This window comes from Drosophila novamexicana, unplaced genomic scaffold (assembly GCF_003285875.2).
Source record: "Drosophila novamexicana strain 15010-1031.04,08,12 unplaced genomic scaffold, DnovRS2.1 tig00004555-arrow-pilon, whole genome shotgun sequence".
NCBI lineage: Eukaryota > Metazoa > Arthropoda > Insecta > Diptera > Drosophilidae > Drosophila > Drosophila novamexicana.
Genome location: NW_020825052.1, coordinates 5,127,352 through 5,144,327, shown reverse-complemented (window position 1 = coordinate 5,144,327; position 16,976 = coordinate 5,127,352). Strand labels below are relative to the sequence as shown.

Here is a 16,976-nt window from a genome sequence, read left to right as displayed (position 1 = left end):
AATGGCTGAAGCAAAATATCATTCATACGAGCTTGAGACCCTCGCAGTTTACAACGCAGTAAGACACTTCCGCCATTATTTACATGGTCAAAAATTTATTGTGCATACAGATTGCAACTCCCTGAAAGCAAGTATCAAAAAAATTAACCTTACCCCAAGGGTACATAGATGGTGGGCATATCTGCAATCATTTGATTTCAGCATTGAATACAGGAAGGGAGAACGCATGTTACATGCTGATTTTTTCTCGCGCAATCCGTTGCCTACTGATTATAAATCCTCAGCGAAAACGGTTGAAATGCACATAAACCTAGCTGAGATAACCGACGATTGGCTTCTAGCCGAACAGCAACGAGATTCTGACATTGCTTCCATAACCTTAAAATTGCGAAACCATAAGATGGGATAAGCTATCTCAGCGTCGTACGAATTGAGAGCAGGAGTATTATATCGAAGGATTCAAAGAAATGGCAGCACAAAATGTTTGCCTGTAATACCTAGAGCCTTTAGATGGTCAGTCATTAACAATGTTCACGAAGCCATAATGCATTTAGGGTGGAAGAAAACTCTAGACAAAATGTATGCCAACTACTGGTTCGAGAAGATGTCTAAGTATGTGAAAAAGTTTGTAGAAAATTGCATTACCTGTAGAGTGTCAAAACCACCATCTGGTAAGCCACAAATAGAAATGCACCCGATTCCTAAAGATGACATACCCTGGCACACTGTGCATATTGATATAACCGGAAAATTAAGTGGCAAAAACGACTTAAAAGAGTACATCATAGTTCAAGTTGATGCATTCACAAAATTTGTTCACCTTCAACATACGCTGAACCTTAATACGGAAAACTGCATTAAGGCAGTCAAAGAAACTGTTGCACTATTCGGAGTGCCGGCACGCATCATAGCTGATCAGGGTAGATGTTTTGCTAGCACAAGGTTTAGGGAATTTTGTTCTTCGCAGAAGATAGGTTTACACCTGATTGCGACGGGCGCCAGTCGAGCAAACGGCCAAGTAGAGCGTGTCATGAGCACCTTGAAGAGCATGCTCACAGCGGTTGAGAGTAGTCAGCGATCCTGGCAAGACGCTTTAAAAGACATACAGCTGGCAATAAATTGCACGACAAATCGTGTAACGAAATATAGTCCGTTAGAATTGCTAATCGGTAAAGAGGCAAGGCCGTTAGGAATGATAACAATATCAGATGAAAAAACAATTGATAAAGATTTAATAAGAGCACAAGCGAAAGATAACATGGTGAATAACGCTAAATATGATAAGGCTAGGTTTGATAAAAATAAAGCAAAAATTATAAAATATAAGCTTGGTGATCATGTCCTACTCAAGAGGGAAGAACGAAATCAAACGAAGTTAGATCCCAAGTTTAAGGGACCTTTTGAGATAATCGAAATACTTGATGGAGACAGATATTTATTAAAGTCATTGACGAGTAAGCGCACGTTTAAGTATGCACATGAGTATTTGCGAGCTTTTCCAAGCAACAATGTATCGGAGGAGTTGATAGATTTGAGAGATGATGAGTGTGACAATGTTGAGGACATTGCTCAAGACACTGTGGCACTAAGAGAGAGTGCGGTTGGGCTCATACACGATGGCTAAGACCGCACCATAATACTCACGCCGTGCACAAGTGCTCGATCATGGCGTGCTGAAGCGGGTGATATTATGGCGGGGGTCAGAGGTTGAAAGACCTGTATGGATCCGCTCCATGTTATCGTTGCTGGGCAGCAAGAGCCTATAGACGTGTGATGACAGAACAACAACAAAAAAAAAAAAAAAAAAAAAATAAAAAATAAAAAAATAAAACCTACAATGACCGATGATACTGCTGTTTGTAAAGCTATTCTTAAAGTAAAGTAATGACTAATAAATTTTACCCAACAATTTTGACTATGGCATGATCTAAGCGAAATGTACACACGAGGACGTGTGAAATGTCAGGAAGGCCGTGTCGTGTATCCAATAAATTATTGTGAGTATTATTTTGAATGCTAACGATTAAGTGTTAGTAAAAATCAGAGAATTTGACAGAAGGTACTGCTATTTAACATAACTGTCCTACTTGTATTAGGGTTGCTACTGAAAGCATGGTGTGAGACAAAAAAGATAGTCTCTGCCGAGCATGGCCCGAGTGTGTTGTATAACGTCCAGTTTGCTATAGTGTTGAATGTTCACTAACAGTACTAAAAGTCAGAGAAGAATATAGAATGACAAGAGCATGAGTAGTATGCTCGAGGACGATGAAAATTATTCATTCTAAAAGTGGAAGTCATAGAGAACAGACGTGCTCGCTCCTAAAAATATAATTATTTTGTGACTATAACGACACTCGGGACTTGCTGTGCTGCCAGTATGCCTAATTGCAAAGAAAGTGATTTCTCTGTTCCGACATATATATAGATGTTCTTAAGCCTGATTAATTAAGCTAAGCTAAGTCGATATGAGCATTTTTGGCCAGCCTTCGGGCAATCTTGATTAATGAGGTTCACATTTACTTATAGATATCTTAAATAAAGGCAACCTTTTATGTACAAGTTTAGAGTGTTCTCCATCAGGAAGGAAATTCAAAATTTAACGTTCCCCACCGCATCAGGCTGGAAAGCCATGGCAACCAATTAGCGATGAACTTGCTCGACAACAGCACGCAAAGCACGCCGACTCAGGAGGAGGCAACCACTGGAACTACCCCGCCCCATCGCAGGCCTGCCGCGGAGCTGTGCGGGTTAACCAGGCTGTTTACAAACAACTGTTCTGTTTCTCAAAAGGGAACTCAAATTTACTCATTTACTCATTATCATGGTAAATAACAGAGAACTGGGATAGTTATAGTTATCTTAGCCAAAATTGGCTTTGTTACTAACTCAAACGTAACGACAAGAAATCACAGTGAAATATCGAATTAGTTCCGCAAGGGTATTGAATATTCAGCGCTTCGCAGATAAATGTTCTTTTTGATTTTGCTTTCTTTCTTTACATTTTTTATGCTTTTTCCTGCATGACCATTAAAGCCAACTGGTGTTGCAATCATAAACGAATGAAAACTATTTAATTAAAAGCCAGTTGGCTGTAGGACTCACAAAGTGCATTGCATAAAGGACATTTGCATCGCTTTTGGGGACAGTAGAGACAAGGTATAAGGGACACTGGTCGTTAAATTTAACAGCTTTGGTAATTACAAAATAGTTTGCTTACGGAGGCTCAATATATGCTCCGAGCTTAGGTAAGTAGCGGGCGTATTCGTAATAACACACACCTAAAAAGCACACAGACGCATATACACCCACACACCTACACACACCTACACACATAGTAACACCTACGGATTGCCTTACAGATTTTATTGAGACATTATCAGGCAAAACAAATGGGGCACAATTTGCAGCTATGGTGCCGACTTTTATGGCCGGCAACATCCACAGAAAGGCGTTACGGAATGGCAAAAGGGGGCGTGGAGCATGGACATAGTTTTGCCCGAAGCTTTTCCATATATAATACATTGCGATGGCAATGTATGTATGAGCGATAACCGTGCGTATACGCAACGTATTCTCGACATTTCGTTGTTTCGGGCCATTCGGTGTGTTTTTGTGCCATTTTTATGGCTCATAACCGACAACATCGGTATGCGAATGACAGATATTTGTTTTGTTGTCTCGATCCGAGCCCACGGCTATGTCAATGACTAGATAAAACTGCAGGCTATTAATACGCCTCGCCTGCCCAATTAATTGAGCTGTAGAATGCAAATTAAATAAAAATCAAAATACCTAATAACTTTTCCCCAATAAACCATATCAGTATTTGCCCTGGTTACTCGGCGACTCATTGGATGGCCTGTTGACACGGACGTAGATGTGTGCCACAGGCAAACAATGTATACCGCTGCTATATTGGTGCTAAAAGGCGGAGGATAAGCGAAGTGTAAGATTGGCAGCATATTTTGCACAAGCAGAAAGCAAGCACAGCCTGAGTGATGGCCCAAGTGGATGCTAGGACAAGGACCCAGAGCCCGCCCAGGCGACAGTTTGTGTTTATTCAAAATAAATTTGAAGCACTTAATAATTTGAAGCACTTAATAAAATATTAGCAGCAAGCTCAAGGAAGGCAACGTCGACAGCCAAGTGACGTTACGTACGGAGAAATGCTTTGAACGTGCTGCAAAAGAGCTGAAAAGTCAAAATTTCAAGTACCTTGACGCTGTGTGGGCGAAGAATGTTGATATTTGACACATTGACAGGCATTTCAGAGGGATGCAAACTTGTTGTTGTATACGGATTGCCCTTTAGAATGAAGCAATTTGTTTAAGATATTACTTAAGCTGCGGCTATTGACACTTTTAGCCTTCATTAAATTGAGCACTGTGTTTGATTACACAAGACGATTTAAATTTAGCGCTTTATTTAGCAGCGGAGTTTCGATAAACGATAGTTATCGATTCATATGACTGTTAGTTAACATAAACACTGAGAGAAAGCAGTAAAAGCTAAATGTACATCATGTTTCTATGATCTTAAATTCATTATGGACAAAACGTATGCATACATATATCAAATGTATATACATACGAAATGGAAATAATGTGCCTCCGTTTTAATAAAAATAATTAAAACTAAACACTTACATACGTGTTGTGATTACTAATATACAGATGCCTGTTGCTCATTCCAATTTTTCTTTACATTCATTCGTGTCATTATTTTGATTATTGCTCTCGGCGATTTCGCCATTTAATCTTTTTAGCTTTCTCGCCTCAGATACGGCCTTATAGACACGATTTTTGGCTTTCTGAAAAGCCATGCGAGCATCCTTTCTGTAATCATCAAACGTATAGCCTTCTGTTCTCTGAGACTCTGTAGAAAAGCGCATGTATTTGCATATAAAACAATACTTAAAAATGGAGCACAATACTTATTACTTACCATATAACGCTGTGTTCAGGTTAATATAACTGCTTAAACCAGCTTTCGAACTGTGCCCTCCATAGTTCATCTCCATCAACAGCTTCTGATCAATGATGCGACCAATATTTTTAACGATTCCACTTGGACTTAGCAGATTTTTAAATAGCTCTGTCTGAAAGTTAAATAAAATAAAAGGAACATAAAAATTGATTAGCATAAAAAGTAAAAAGCCGCACACATATTACTTACATATTTCTCCATATCATTCGCTATTTTCAGATCAATTGCTTCCAATGCTTCCTTATGCTTTACGGGAAAATCGTTTGGCTTTGTCACCGACTTCATGTTTTCACATATTTTATCAACTCGTGCTAATATTTTCGTATTTATATTAAGCAGGAAATCCACTTTGCGCTCGAGGCTGCTCAAACGGTCGTTGAAATTGTGATGTTCATTTGGACCCATGTCCATGGGATACAAACGCTGCATTTTTTGCTGTTCATCAACCAAATCTTGACTGTCAACCATTCCGAATATATCGTCGTCTTGCGTTGGCAACATATCAGGACATATTACTTCATCCTTCACGGAAATGTTCATGTCAATGCCGAGTGGATCATCAAAGCCAATAAATTCCTTCTTTGCCTTTTCCGCCGAACGGCGGGCATTGCGGCCGCGGCCACTCATACTTCGACTTTTAAAATATACGTTGCCTTCCTTCTGACAGGAAATATCTGATCTAAATGTTAATGAAGCATGTTTATAACAAATTCTGCCAATTCATGCTCAAGATATAAGCACTTACAATGTAATGCGATGTGAGGCCCAAGAGTCAGTTTGTTTGACCCGTAGTTGTTTCCTAAGTGAATGATGTCCTTTTTGACGTTTCTTTAGTTTTATTTTTTGCATTTCGTATTAGCAAATTATTGTTAAAAATTGTCTATAAACAAGAGACTTACTGACGACAGATGCCTCAGGCTGCCCCAACATGATGCATTATTTGGCATTGTACATTGCTTCTTCTGTTAGAGAATGTATTTAAAGCCATGAACAAGTTGTATGGATCTATTTGTACGCAATATTATTGTTTTTAAAATGATTTATAAAATTAATTAAAATTGTTTGCGCGTATTTTGTATTGCCGAGTTTTACAGCTGTTGCCAGTCGTCCGATAGATTGCGGCGGCTGGTCGATATTTATTAATCGGATTTTCTGTATGATGGTCTGGCCACACTTGTGACAATGATGTCTGCACGTTTATATTCTACCTGTCGTTTATTTTCAACAAATTTTCCAATAAATGCTGTAAATAAGAATGCCGTGGGTGGAAAAACCCTTGTTGACAGTGTGGCAGTGACCAGAAATGGCAAAACAATCGTTGCCTGGCATCCAGACACTCCGTTCCCCTACGAGCATACAAAACCTCTGCCAACGATTGTCGAGAACCAAACGTCGGAAGTAATTAAGGAGGCTGCGCTGCAAACGGCAATGAGTGCATTTAAAAGCAAACACCCAGAGGTGGCACGTCAGGAGCTAATGAGGTTGACACATACTACAAAGCATCGTTGGTTCCCGCGGGCACGTGACAAGAAGGCCAAAAAGACGCCAATGGACCGGCCTTACTTATAATTACAAGATTACATAAGCGCGCTTTATAGGCAATACAATTATGTTTATAAATTAAACGTACTTTGCTCTTTTTAATAAAAATAGGCAAAAAAAAAACACACTGCGGCTCGTATTTATGTTGGCATATGTTACCTATTGTAACAATGAATATCTAATTAAAAACATGAATAAATAAAACCAAAACAAGAACAGCTGTTCGCAAGCATTTTCTAATTGCTTCATTAACAGTACCAATTTGAGTTTAACGGCCACGGGACGATACCATAAAAACCAATTGGGTATTGGAAATGTAGCATAAGGAGCGAACACATATTCAAATTTCAGTAATTCTCTCACCGTTACCGCAATCTAAAAAATGTTCTATTGGAATCTTAAAGTAAATTGGTCCTTATAATAAAATATCTGGGTCAATAAGAAAAATCATAGGTATTTTCTTATATAAGTGTCCTAAAAAGTCCCATGTCTCAACGAAATAGACATAAACAAAATAGAACTGTTAGGTTCAGGGTTCGAACCAGAACATGGCTAGTTATAAGGTTCGGTCTCTTGTTTGATAAGCTCATTAGTATTGCTCATTATAAATAAACCAGCTATGTTAAAGTTGTTGCAGAATCCTCGATGTAGAACACAAAAATATTATCTGAGCACTTTTAAAAACTAACATGTGGCTTACAATCAAATGCCACTGTATTTCTACAATTCTGTTATTTTAACATTCTGCTAAAGTTTTGTCAAACTTCTCTCACATCTCTTGTCTCGTCTCTTCGCTTATTTTCATTATAGCTGTAACTTTCAAAGCAAGTGGACGTGTGACGGAAATTTAAATAAAAAAAGTGGAAGTGGAGAGCAAAGAAAGTTGTGTGAATAGAAAAATCACAAAAGTGCAGTGCATTGCTGGTGCTGTATGAGTCTGTGTGTGTGTATATGAAGTCTATTAAGGAAGAGAGAGCGAGTAAGGGGATTGCTGCGATTTAAATTGACTGAATTTGACATTTTTGACGAAGCGAGAAGCAAAGAAAAATACATAAATAGAGAGTGCAGCATAGCGAAAATATGTCCACCGTAGAATCTTCAAGTTCGGCGGTGCAACAGCCACCCTCGTCCACATTGCCAATGTTAGGCGACAACCAGGTGTCCACCATGCAAATTCAAATTCAAGCGTCAACATCTTCGGCGGGAGGTAGTAGTAGCATGTCGTTGGGCGTACCGTTAGATACGCAGAGTAGCGGTGAGCCTCCAGCTAAGAAGCAAATGCTTGATCCGAGTGCAGCTTCCTCCTCGTCGGGAATGTCCGGCGGCGGGGGCGGTGGTCCAGCTGGAACTGGATCCGGAACGCACGAGAAGCTTGCCTATCGCATCTCGACTGCGCTTTGCTGTGCCGTGTGCTTGGATTTGCCAAAAACGGCCATGTATCAGGTGAGACAATTGATGCAACTAGGCAAATGAGTTTTGATAATTTAAAAAAAAAAAAATACGAAAAATGTAATATATATGTGCACAAAGAGGCAAATGTATTAGCAAGCATTTGTGAGTGTATGTACATACCTGCTCTTTGTGCGTGTGTGTGTATTTGTGACATTTCTCTGTATACAAAACAAATCGAGCAAAAGCAATCGCAAACTCAGCTGTAAGTAGCCACTCCCTCGCCGCGCACCGCAACCGCCCTGTTAAGCGCAGCGCACACAGCTGGAGTCGCTAGTAACAGCGAGAGCGTGCGCCCCAAAAACAGTAAAAAGGAACGAGAAAAAACGGTGCATATTTTTTGTTTGCCTATGGTAACTTGCAAATGCCCATTGCGTTTGCCTTGAAAATGACAATGCCAGGCACTTGCGGCATTTGTTCCCCTACCTCCCTACAGCTCACCCATTGATCGTTTTTGTAAGTATGTATATACAGCGCACTCGCTCGCACGCATTGCTGTTACATAGCATGCAGTTCTCGCCAGGCTGCTGCAGTTTTATTGCGTTTTAGACGAGCGACCAAAGCAACCCTGCTCAATTTCAATGCTCACCCCACTGACCCCCACCTTACTACTATTTGCGCAGTTACATTTGCTGTAACACTCTTTTACAGTTGCATGCATACTTGGCCTTTTTCCGCTGTTGCGTCATAAGTTTTATGCATATGAATGTATGTATGTATGTCGGAAATTCTTAATATGCAAATTGTACATATGTTAATTACATACATACATATGTACATCTGTATATTTGCATAAATAAATGTATACACATTTATTTGTATGTTAGGAATATATCGCAAAGATGCGTTATTTACATATTGTGAAATAGAAGCCGTTATGTATTCTTTTTGTTCGTGGCCTATTTTTAGCTGCGTTGCCCGTGCGACCTCCGCGGCGGCGCCATTGCCGTCGTTGTTTCTACCAGCCCCGCCCACAATCAAAAAATAAAAATGCTAACAACGCAACGTCAGTATTGGTTTGCTTTGTTCACACATACATACATGCATAAGCATTCAAAAAGCTAATTGTCTGTCTGCCCGTCTGCCATTTCCTCTTTCATACAATTCGCCTTTAAGCCACATACATACATACATACATAAAAGCACATAAACATTTTTTCTATCATTCATTGATGCGGGCGTCCGTCATTTTGGTTTCTTAATTCTTCAGCTTTATTTGACAATTTAATAAATAATTGTGCCAATTTATAAACAATCAACGCTTACGTAATAACGTTGTATATGTGTGTGCATATAGACGCTTTCAACAAATTTGTACATACATATGCATATGTTCATATAAATACGTAAATACGTACGTATCTTTATTCTTGTTGATTTCTGGGTTTGCTTTTCTAAACCTTTCGCCTTTTTCAATAGTGCTGCGTTGTCTATGGTTTATTTTGTTTCTCTCTCTTTCGCTGTTGGGCCCCTGTCTCAGAAAACACACATACACACACGAAAACAGTCATAAATATAACTGCGTCATTGCTTTGACCCAGCAAGAAAACATACATACATATTTACGTATGAGTGCGTTGGGATGTTTGCATTATCTTAAAATATAATATCAATACCAATGATTAGTTATTTATAAACTTATTAAATAGTTCGTTTTTGCGTATTCATATTGTTAAACAGTAATTCATGCATAAATACTCACACGCACACACACACACCAGCTCTTTTTCACTCTCGTTTAATCATATTCACGCTCTCTGTTATTGTTTTGCTTTTGCTGGCATTTGTTGTTCTCCTCTGTGCCTTTTCGACATTCGTATTGTCCTGCTCACACTCGCACACGCTGCGCGTATCGTAATATAGTCAGCTGTTCGTGGGCAAAGAAAAATGAAAAAAAAACTACGCATTTTGTAAGTTTTCTGCGTATTTATGTTATATCAATTGGCATGATTATTAGTGTGTGTATGAATGTATGCTGAGGGGAATGCAAGGGGAGCATCACATATAAACATTTTTAGTAAATGCACAGGTTGTTTGCTATTGTTGTTATTTTCAGTGATCCGTAATCTAAGACAAACTTGTTTTACCAGTTTTTGAGCCAATATCTGAAACCTGTAAACACTAACGTATGTGTGCGTTTCCTTTTACCTACGCTACGTTTTCGTTCTTTTTATTGTTGACGCGCTCTCCTCTCCACCACTTGCCACCGTTCTCTTTCTGCTTCTACGCTGTTGACAGAGCCACTTACATACATACATAGACACACATATACAGGCGTATCTACCAAAACATCATCAGCTGGGTTTTGTTATGTCTGCCGCACGAGCATGTCAAAAAGGGGAGCAAAAGTTGAGCAAGCGAACGACGAATACCCGGGTAGGGAAAACAAGAGAGAGAGTTAACCAACAAATGGATATGTCATGACTAAAACTAGTTGAACATCTTTTTGAGGTTTGTTTTAAACAATTGTCACAGCTGCCTCACGCATACTGTAGGTCATAGATACCGATTGCTTTGGATTAATTCTTAATGCTGGAACAATATTTGGAAGTTCATTCAACTTGAGAGAATGGGAAATGGGAAAGGAACGGGAGATGGGGTGCAGCAAAATGTTGTCCCACTCACACACGCACATAAACAGATATAGCCCAAGAAGCCTGACAACAAAATAAAAGACAAATAACAAACGTGCTCTTATCTGTCGAATAGAAAGATATCTTCATACAGTTGAACGTGTATGTATGTATATATATATATATATATGTATTGCATTGGGCATATCGCACATGTCACTCCGTAAATAGAAATTCCAAAACGGCAGGCAGAAGACCGACCGAACGTCAACGGCAGCAGCCTAAAAATGCGTTTTTATCACGCTCTGGTACGATAATTGACAAAATGTCGCGTCTCGTCGCCCGCATTCTTTGCCAATACAAAAATAATCTTACAATGGAAATAACCAGCGGGGCTGCCAGACCTGACCTTTTACGGTCATGTCTTCTGATTCTCTCTTTCCGACTGATCCCCGGAAATTGAATGGAACACTATCCTATCTACTCCTACTACAGTCTTATCAGTTCGTTTCACATACATTTTAAATAACAATTGGCAGATAAAAAAATTTTTAAAAAATTATGCGAAATTTTAATTTTTTTTTTACGGAGCCAACCTACACTCCAGCCTTTGCTTAAACGTAGACTATGCTTAACCGTAGACTCTTAACATCTCTCTCTCTCTCTCTCTCTCTCTCTCTCTCTCTCTCTCTGTCTATCTTAACTATCTCTATCACTCTAACGAATAATCTAGTTAAGTCAACTTATTAATTACATAAAACAATACTTTTACCTTCTTAGCTAACTCTTGTAAGCACACACGAAAAAAAAAAAAAAACACAGCCACAAGTAATGTAATTAATTCTTACAGCTAAGTAATTAAACACCATTAGAGGCAGTTACTGTAAACTGTTGATATATAATTGAAATGTACAAATAGACAAATATGAAAAAAGTGATTTCAATAAATGTTTGCATCGAGTGCAAATTGTTAAATTCAAAACTGAATACAAACCAAGCGTTTTTATTTCAACAAAAATAAAATTGAGCAACCCACAGGAACCAATCACTATCCAGCCAAATGCAGCCGCGCCTTTCCATCCATTTCAGAAAATTTCGATCAAGCACATACCAAAAGCGACCAAATTAAGCCCCATTCCGAATCCCATTTCATGATAACTTTCCTACCAAATTTTACCATTGACACACGCTCCTCATCATACTACTTTCAACTTTGCAAAACAGCGTATTTTGACTAATAGCAAATTTTTCTTCTTTTTTCTTTAATTGCAGGTTAATTTTTATTCCACATTTTTATTTAGTTTCTACTACATACTATATACTTATAAATCTCTTAGCATTATTCTCTTGACATGCGCCCGCACTAAAACCTCTCTTGTTTTCACTCTGTTCTCTTTAATTCTAGTGCCAAATGGGTCACCTGATGTGCGCCGCCTGCTTCACCCACCTTCTGGCGGACGGACGGTATGAAACACAAAAGCGCAAATTAAACGACTTGAAAAATTATTTACTGTGATTTGACGAAACACGCCCGTTAAGTGGTTGAACAATCCAATAATACAAATCTTTCTTTCTTTGCATTTCTCGTGCATCATGTCGTTTATGCAGCCTGCGTGATCAGATTGCCACGTGCCCCAATTGCCGTGTGGAAATATCAAAGAGCACCGCCTCCCGTAATTTGGCCGTAGAGAAGGCAGCTTCTGAGCTACCCAGCGAATGTCAGGTGAACTGTTTTAATAAAGCAAATTCCTTGCACAATATAAGCTAACTTCTTATATTGTATCTCGCAGTTTTGCAACAAGGAGTTCCCATACAAATCGCTGGAACGCCACGAGCAGCACGAGTGCCAGGAGAGACCCACAAAATGCAAATATCATCGCATCGGCTGCCAGTGGCGTGGACCCTATCATGAGAGTGAGTGTCTATACCGAATGTTAATATTATCATATCAATAATTTGTAACCATTTACAGCAACTGAACATGAACGCAACTGTTTGCATCCGCAGAAATCTGGCTATGAGGTAATGGCTGCCTTGGAGGCGCATGATGTCAAGATCAAGGAGGAGAAGAAGATGTTTAGTACATTGATTGATCTACTAAGCTACGAGAAAATCATATTCAATGGCAAGTGGACCAGTCAAAAATATTACCACTTTGTACTTATCATAGATCATTACAGATCTGCAAATGAAACCATATCGCACGGATGAATATGTTCATAAGCTGTTTTATGAGACCGCTCGCTTTTCGGCTTTTAACCAACAGTGGGTGGTCAAGGCGCGCATCAACAACAGCCAGCGCGATCCGCATCAATCGAATGATCGCACCATTACCTATCAGCTCATACTGAAAACGAAAACCAGCACACCCATGAGCATACACTTCTTTGCACTGAAGGGCCCCTTCTCGGACATGAAGGTCTCCACACAGATCTACAAGCACGAGTTCACAGAGACGGTAATACAACAGCCCGCCCAATTATTGTGAAAGCCTGTCCATAATTAATATTACATTCATTTCAGAGCACTGAGAGCGATTACTATGTGCTGCCCTTGCCGGATGGCAACGGTTCCGGTTCTAGCGAATGCAACCGCATGCTGGCAAACAAGGGCATTAATTTCCGGTTCGTAATGCAACTCCCAAATTCAATCTATATCTCATTCATATATTCTTTTCACAGTTTGCTAATGTTTCTGCTGAATAAGTAAAGGGCTCGTTATATGCAGTAGTACAGATTTTGGAAATAGTTTAAGTATGTTGTTTCTAACTCATAAATGTGCAAAATATAGATATAGCTAATACATAAATATATATTTTCTATCTTAAAATGTACATGTACTTTCAACAAGAAAAACCACCACCCTACCCCTTATACTAACAATCACGATTAACGAAAGCACTGTAACGCGGTAGGTTGTAATTGTAACCTAATATTAGTCGAGTTTTAAGCTTTATATTGCTGGCAACAAAATAATGTAAAATTGTCCCACACCTGCTGTGTAAGACAAACATTGAAAGATGCGATATATTTAGTTATAAGACAGACATAAATTAATGTAGATGAGACACCCCCTGATTATGTTTAGCCCCGTTTTATGCCGTAAATACAGAGCCATATGCATACATTTACTAACATATGTATGTACATTACATAGCTCAATGTACAAATCAAAACAACAGCTAATTTAATCATAAATACATCTACCATAAACGCGGTATATATGTATCGTGTATATCGGGAATGCCATTGAGGAAACTAATTCATCAATAATTTCAACAAAAACTATGTTAATCTTTGCTGTTAGTGCAAGTGGAGAATTTATGTAGTGTGACGACTTTAAAAATGATAAAATATTTTATTGATCTCACTCGAATAAACAAATACAAACAAGCTGATTTTTCTAATTGTTCGGTTAAAATATATGCTTATACGATTATTTCAACCGGACACCCTGAGATCAAGGCGTAAAGATAATGCTAACATATACATATATCTATAGGAAACTGATGACACGGATTTCAATTCTGTGCAAATACACTGTAAGAAAAACAACACCAAGCTGATCCAAAACTAACAGAGTTTATAACGCTCAATGTTTATATTATTAATATCAATATTGTAAATTCTAAAGTTGAAAAGAAAACGAAAAACAGTTCTCCATTTGCTTTACTTAATAGAAACTCCTTTAAAAAAAGTTTATATTAAAGAAAACTCTCTTAACCGCTTTCTGTTAACTTCTCCCTCCTATTTTATATTGATTACAATTTACATTCTTATATGTAATTTATGCGCATCGTTAAATGATAAAGCTATGTATAAATACGAAATGCAAATACATAGATATTAATGATACTTCATAATAAATACAATAAAAGTGTAAAGGCAATATTTTCCAAGTGTTTCATTTCTCTAGCTTCTACTCCGCATCCTCCTCTTCCATGGCCTGATACTTGTTGCGTAGGTGATTCGCAATCACTTCACGCGGATTCCGTCTAAATTTCTTGTCCTTGATCAGTTTCTCGAAGGACTGTACTTTGCTGATATTTTCGTTGCGTTTCTTTTGTATCTTTTTCTTTGCACTTAACGGTTCTGCCTCTGTCAGTGCGCTCTTCTCGGTCGTTTCCTTTTTCTGGCTCTTCACCAGCTTGTAGATGTCGCCCAGGGAGGGCAGGGCATCGCGCAGGGGCTTCAAATCGCCTATAACCTTGGTTTTCTCTCGATTCTTGCGTGCCTGCTCTTCCTTGAACTCCTTCTTTATCTCCACAAAGCGTTTCAGTAATTTGGTGTGCTTCTGTGCCGACTTTTCCTTTTTTGTTGTTGTCTTCTTGGGCGTTAGGGTCTTGTGCAGCAATTTGTCCTGACGCACTGCCTTATTTAGTTTTGCCTGCACTTCCTGTGTCTTCTGTTTGGCAACTCCCACGGCACTTTTGGCCTTTGCACGTATATTTCTTTTTGTCTTTGCCATGGCGTTTTTTGTGATAAATAAAGGTTTAAACGTTGCGCGTTGGAAATTTATTTGGACTCACGTTGCTTTATTATGGCCCAGATAATCGACTGTTGCTTCGTATAACAGCTGACCTATCGATATTTAATTGTTATCGAAAATACAAACGATAGTTGCCGCAATATTGTGGTCGCACTTACAGTTTAATTATTTGTTGAAATAAGTTTAAAGAGCTTAATTACAAAGTAGTGCGTTTAAATATATTATATTTTTTTAAGTAAATGGTTTATTACATTAATATACCAACTGGAAATGTCACTAATAAATCGGTTGACACGAGAAGCTGTCAGGTAAATATCGCACATCTCTAATCAAATTGCAATTTATGTTGTTTGTAAACAGCTGTGAGTGCGGCGAAGGTAAATGCAAAGTATTTCGGCAAAATGGATTACGATTTTAAGATGAAAACGCAAATGGAGCGAACTAAGGTGGAAGATCTGTTTAACTACGAAGGCTGCAAGGTCGGCCGCGGCACCTACGGTCATGTGTACAAGGCCAAGTGGAAGGAGACCAGGTAAGAGATTTATGCTGCTCCCCGCCAGTCGTCTACTTTATTCATTGACTTTTGCAGCGACGGCAAAGAGTACGCGCTCAAGCAGATCGACGGCACCGGCCTCTCCATGTCCGCTTGCCGAGAGATTGCGCTGCTGCGCGAGCTGAAACATCAGAATGTGATAACGCTCATTCGTGTGTTTCTGTCCCACAACGACCGTAAGGTGTTTCTGCTGATTGACTATGCGGAGCATGATCTGTGGCACATCATCAAATTCCATCGTGCTGCCAAGGCCACCAAGAAACAGGTGGTCGTGCCTCGGGGCATGGTTAAGAGTCTTCTGTATCAGATTCTGGATGGTATTCATTACCTGCACAGCAACTGGGTACTTCATCGCGATCTGAAACCGGCCAACATACTTGTCATGGGCGATGGCAACGAGCGGGGGCGTGTCAAAATAGCCGATATGGGATTTGCGCGCCTCTTTAATGCTCCCTTAAAGCCGCTGGCAGACTTGGATCCGGTGGTGGTCACATTTTGGTATCGAGCACCGGAGCTCTTGTTGGGCGCGCGGCATTACACCAAGGCCATTGATATTTGGGCGATCGGTTGCATTTTTGCGGAGCTGCTGACGTCTGAGCCAATCTTTCACTGTCGCCAGGAGGACATTAAGACCAGCAATCCGTACCATCACGATCAACTGGATCGAATATTCAATGTGATGGGTTTTCCGCAGGACAAGGACTGGGAAGACATTAAAAAGATGCCTGAGCACCACACGCTCACCAAGGACTTTAAGCGCTCCACATATTCCGCCTGCTCGCTGGCCAAGTACATGGAGCGGCACAAAATCAAGCCCGACAGCAAAGCATTTCATCTGCTGCAAAAGTTGCTGCTGATGGATCCCAACAAGCGCATAACTTCCGAGCAAGCCATGCAGGATCAGTATTTCCAAGAGGAGCCGCTGCCGACACAGGACGTTTTTGCGGGCTGTCCCATACCGTATCCCAAGCGTGAGTTCCTCACTGATGACGACCAAGAGGACAAGTCCGACAACAAGCGCCAACAGCAGCAGCAGCAGCAACAACAGCAGCAGCAGCAACAACAACAACAGCAGCAGCAGCAACAACAGCAAATGAATCCCAATGAGCCGAACGCTAAACGCGTCCGATTATCCGGTGCTGGCAACCAACAGGATTTCCATCACCAGCAACAACAGCAGCAGCAACAACAACAGCAACAACAAATGATATTCAATCAACAGCAAAGTTTCCAGCAGCGCTTCAACTGAGACTGAAATGTTTTCTCCAATCATTATTGTTTAATGTTTTCCAAGTGGAGAAGCCTTTCAGTGGAAACCTCCTCCAGGAAAACTATGTTGTCGCTTTGAGAGTTCCTTGAAGGCTTTCTCGCTTGGGAGACCTATT

General features: G+C 39.7%; 5 protein-coding genes across 7 annotated transcripts; 3 read left to right on the top strand and 2 right to left on the bottom strand.

Annotated features, from left to right (window-relative positions):
• Nucleotides 1-4,072: 4,072 nt before the first annotated feature.
• On the bottom strand, nucleotides 4,073-6,098 carry LOC115770430. 2 transcript variants are annotated; one of them, XM_030715699.1, is made up of 5 exons: nucleotides 5,886-6,098; nucleotides 5,732-5,814; nucleotides 5,176-5,665; nucleotides 4,945-5,098; nucleotides 4,073-4,875 (listed from the first exon to the last, which is right to left on the bottom strand). In XM_030715699.1, the coding sequence occupies exons 1-5, from the start codon at nucleotides 5,931-5,933 to the stop codon at nucleotides 4,685-4,687; spliced, it is 966 nt and encodes a 321-aa protein (XP_030571559.1). In that variant the 5' UTR covers nucleotides 5,934-6,098; the 3' UTR covers nucleotides 4,073-4,684. The 2 variants fall into 2 exon arrangements, with proteins under 2 accessions (XP_030571559.1, XP_030571560.1); XM_030715700.1 differs by having other exon boundaries at nucleotides 5,732-5,801.
• A 55-nt stretch (nucleotides 6,099-6,153) lies between these two features.
• On the top strand, nucleotides 6,154-6,642 carry LOC115770431 (39S ribosomal protein L42, mitochondrial). Its single transcript, XM_030715701.1, has one exon. It carries the CDS (start codon nucleotides 6,169-6,171, stop codon nucleotides 6,553-6,555), a length of 387 nt encoding a protein of 128 aa, XP_030571561.1. The 5' UTR covers nucleotides 6,154-6,168; the 3' UTR covers nucleotides 6,556-6,642.
• Nucleotides 6,643-7,336: 694 nt separating this feature from the next.
• LOC115770067 (cysteine and histidine-rich protein 1 homolog) lies at nucleotides 7,337-14,402 on the top strand. 2 transcript variants are annotated; one of them, XM_030715163.1, is made up of 8 exons: nucleotides 7,337-7,971; nucleotides 11,956-12,062; nucleotides 12,159-12,273; nucleotides 12,341-12,464; nucleotides 12,523-12,675; nucleotides 12,731-13,008; nucleotides 13,074-13,174; nucleotides 13,232-14,402. In XM_030715163.1, exons 1-8 carry the CDS (start codon nucleotides 7,609-7,611, stop codon nucleotides 13,257-13,259), a joined length of 1,269 nt encoding a protein of 422 aa, XP_030571023.1. In that variant the 5' UTR covers nucleotides 7,337-7,608; the 3' UTR covers nucleotides 13,260-14,402. The 2 variants fall into 2 exon arrangements, with proteins under 2 accessions (XP_030571023.1, XP_030571024.1); XM_030715164.1 differs by having other exon boundaries at nucleotides 7,338-7,971; nucleotides 11,956-12,014; nucleotides 13,232-14,400.
• A 52-nt stretch (nucleotides 14,403-14,454) lies between these two features.
• On the bottom strand, nucleotides 14,455-15,130 carry LOC115770068 (protein FAM207A). Its single transcript, XM_030715166.1, has one exon. It carries the CDS (start codon nucleotides 15,015-15,017, stop codon nucleotides 14,469-14,471), a length of 549 nt encoding a protein of 182 aa, XP_030571026.1. The 5' UTR covers nucleotides 15,018-15,130; the 3' UTR covers nucleotides 14,455-14,468.
• Nucleotides 15,131-15,395: 265 nt separating this feature from the next.
• Nucleotides 15,396-16,905, top strand: LOC115770064 (cyclin-dependent kinase 8). Its single transcript, XM_030715161.1, has 2 exons — nucleotides 15,396-15,570; nucleotides 15,628-16,905. Exons 1-2 carry the CDS (start codon nucleotides 15,440-15,442, stop codon nucleotides 16,838-16,840), a joined length of 1,344 nt encoding a protein of 447 aa, XP_030571021.1. The 5' UTR covers nucleotides 15,396-15,439; the 3' UTR covers nucleotides 16,841-16,905.
• Nucleotides 16,906-16,976: the final 71 nt, after the last annotated feature.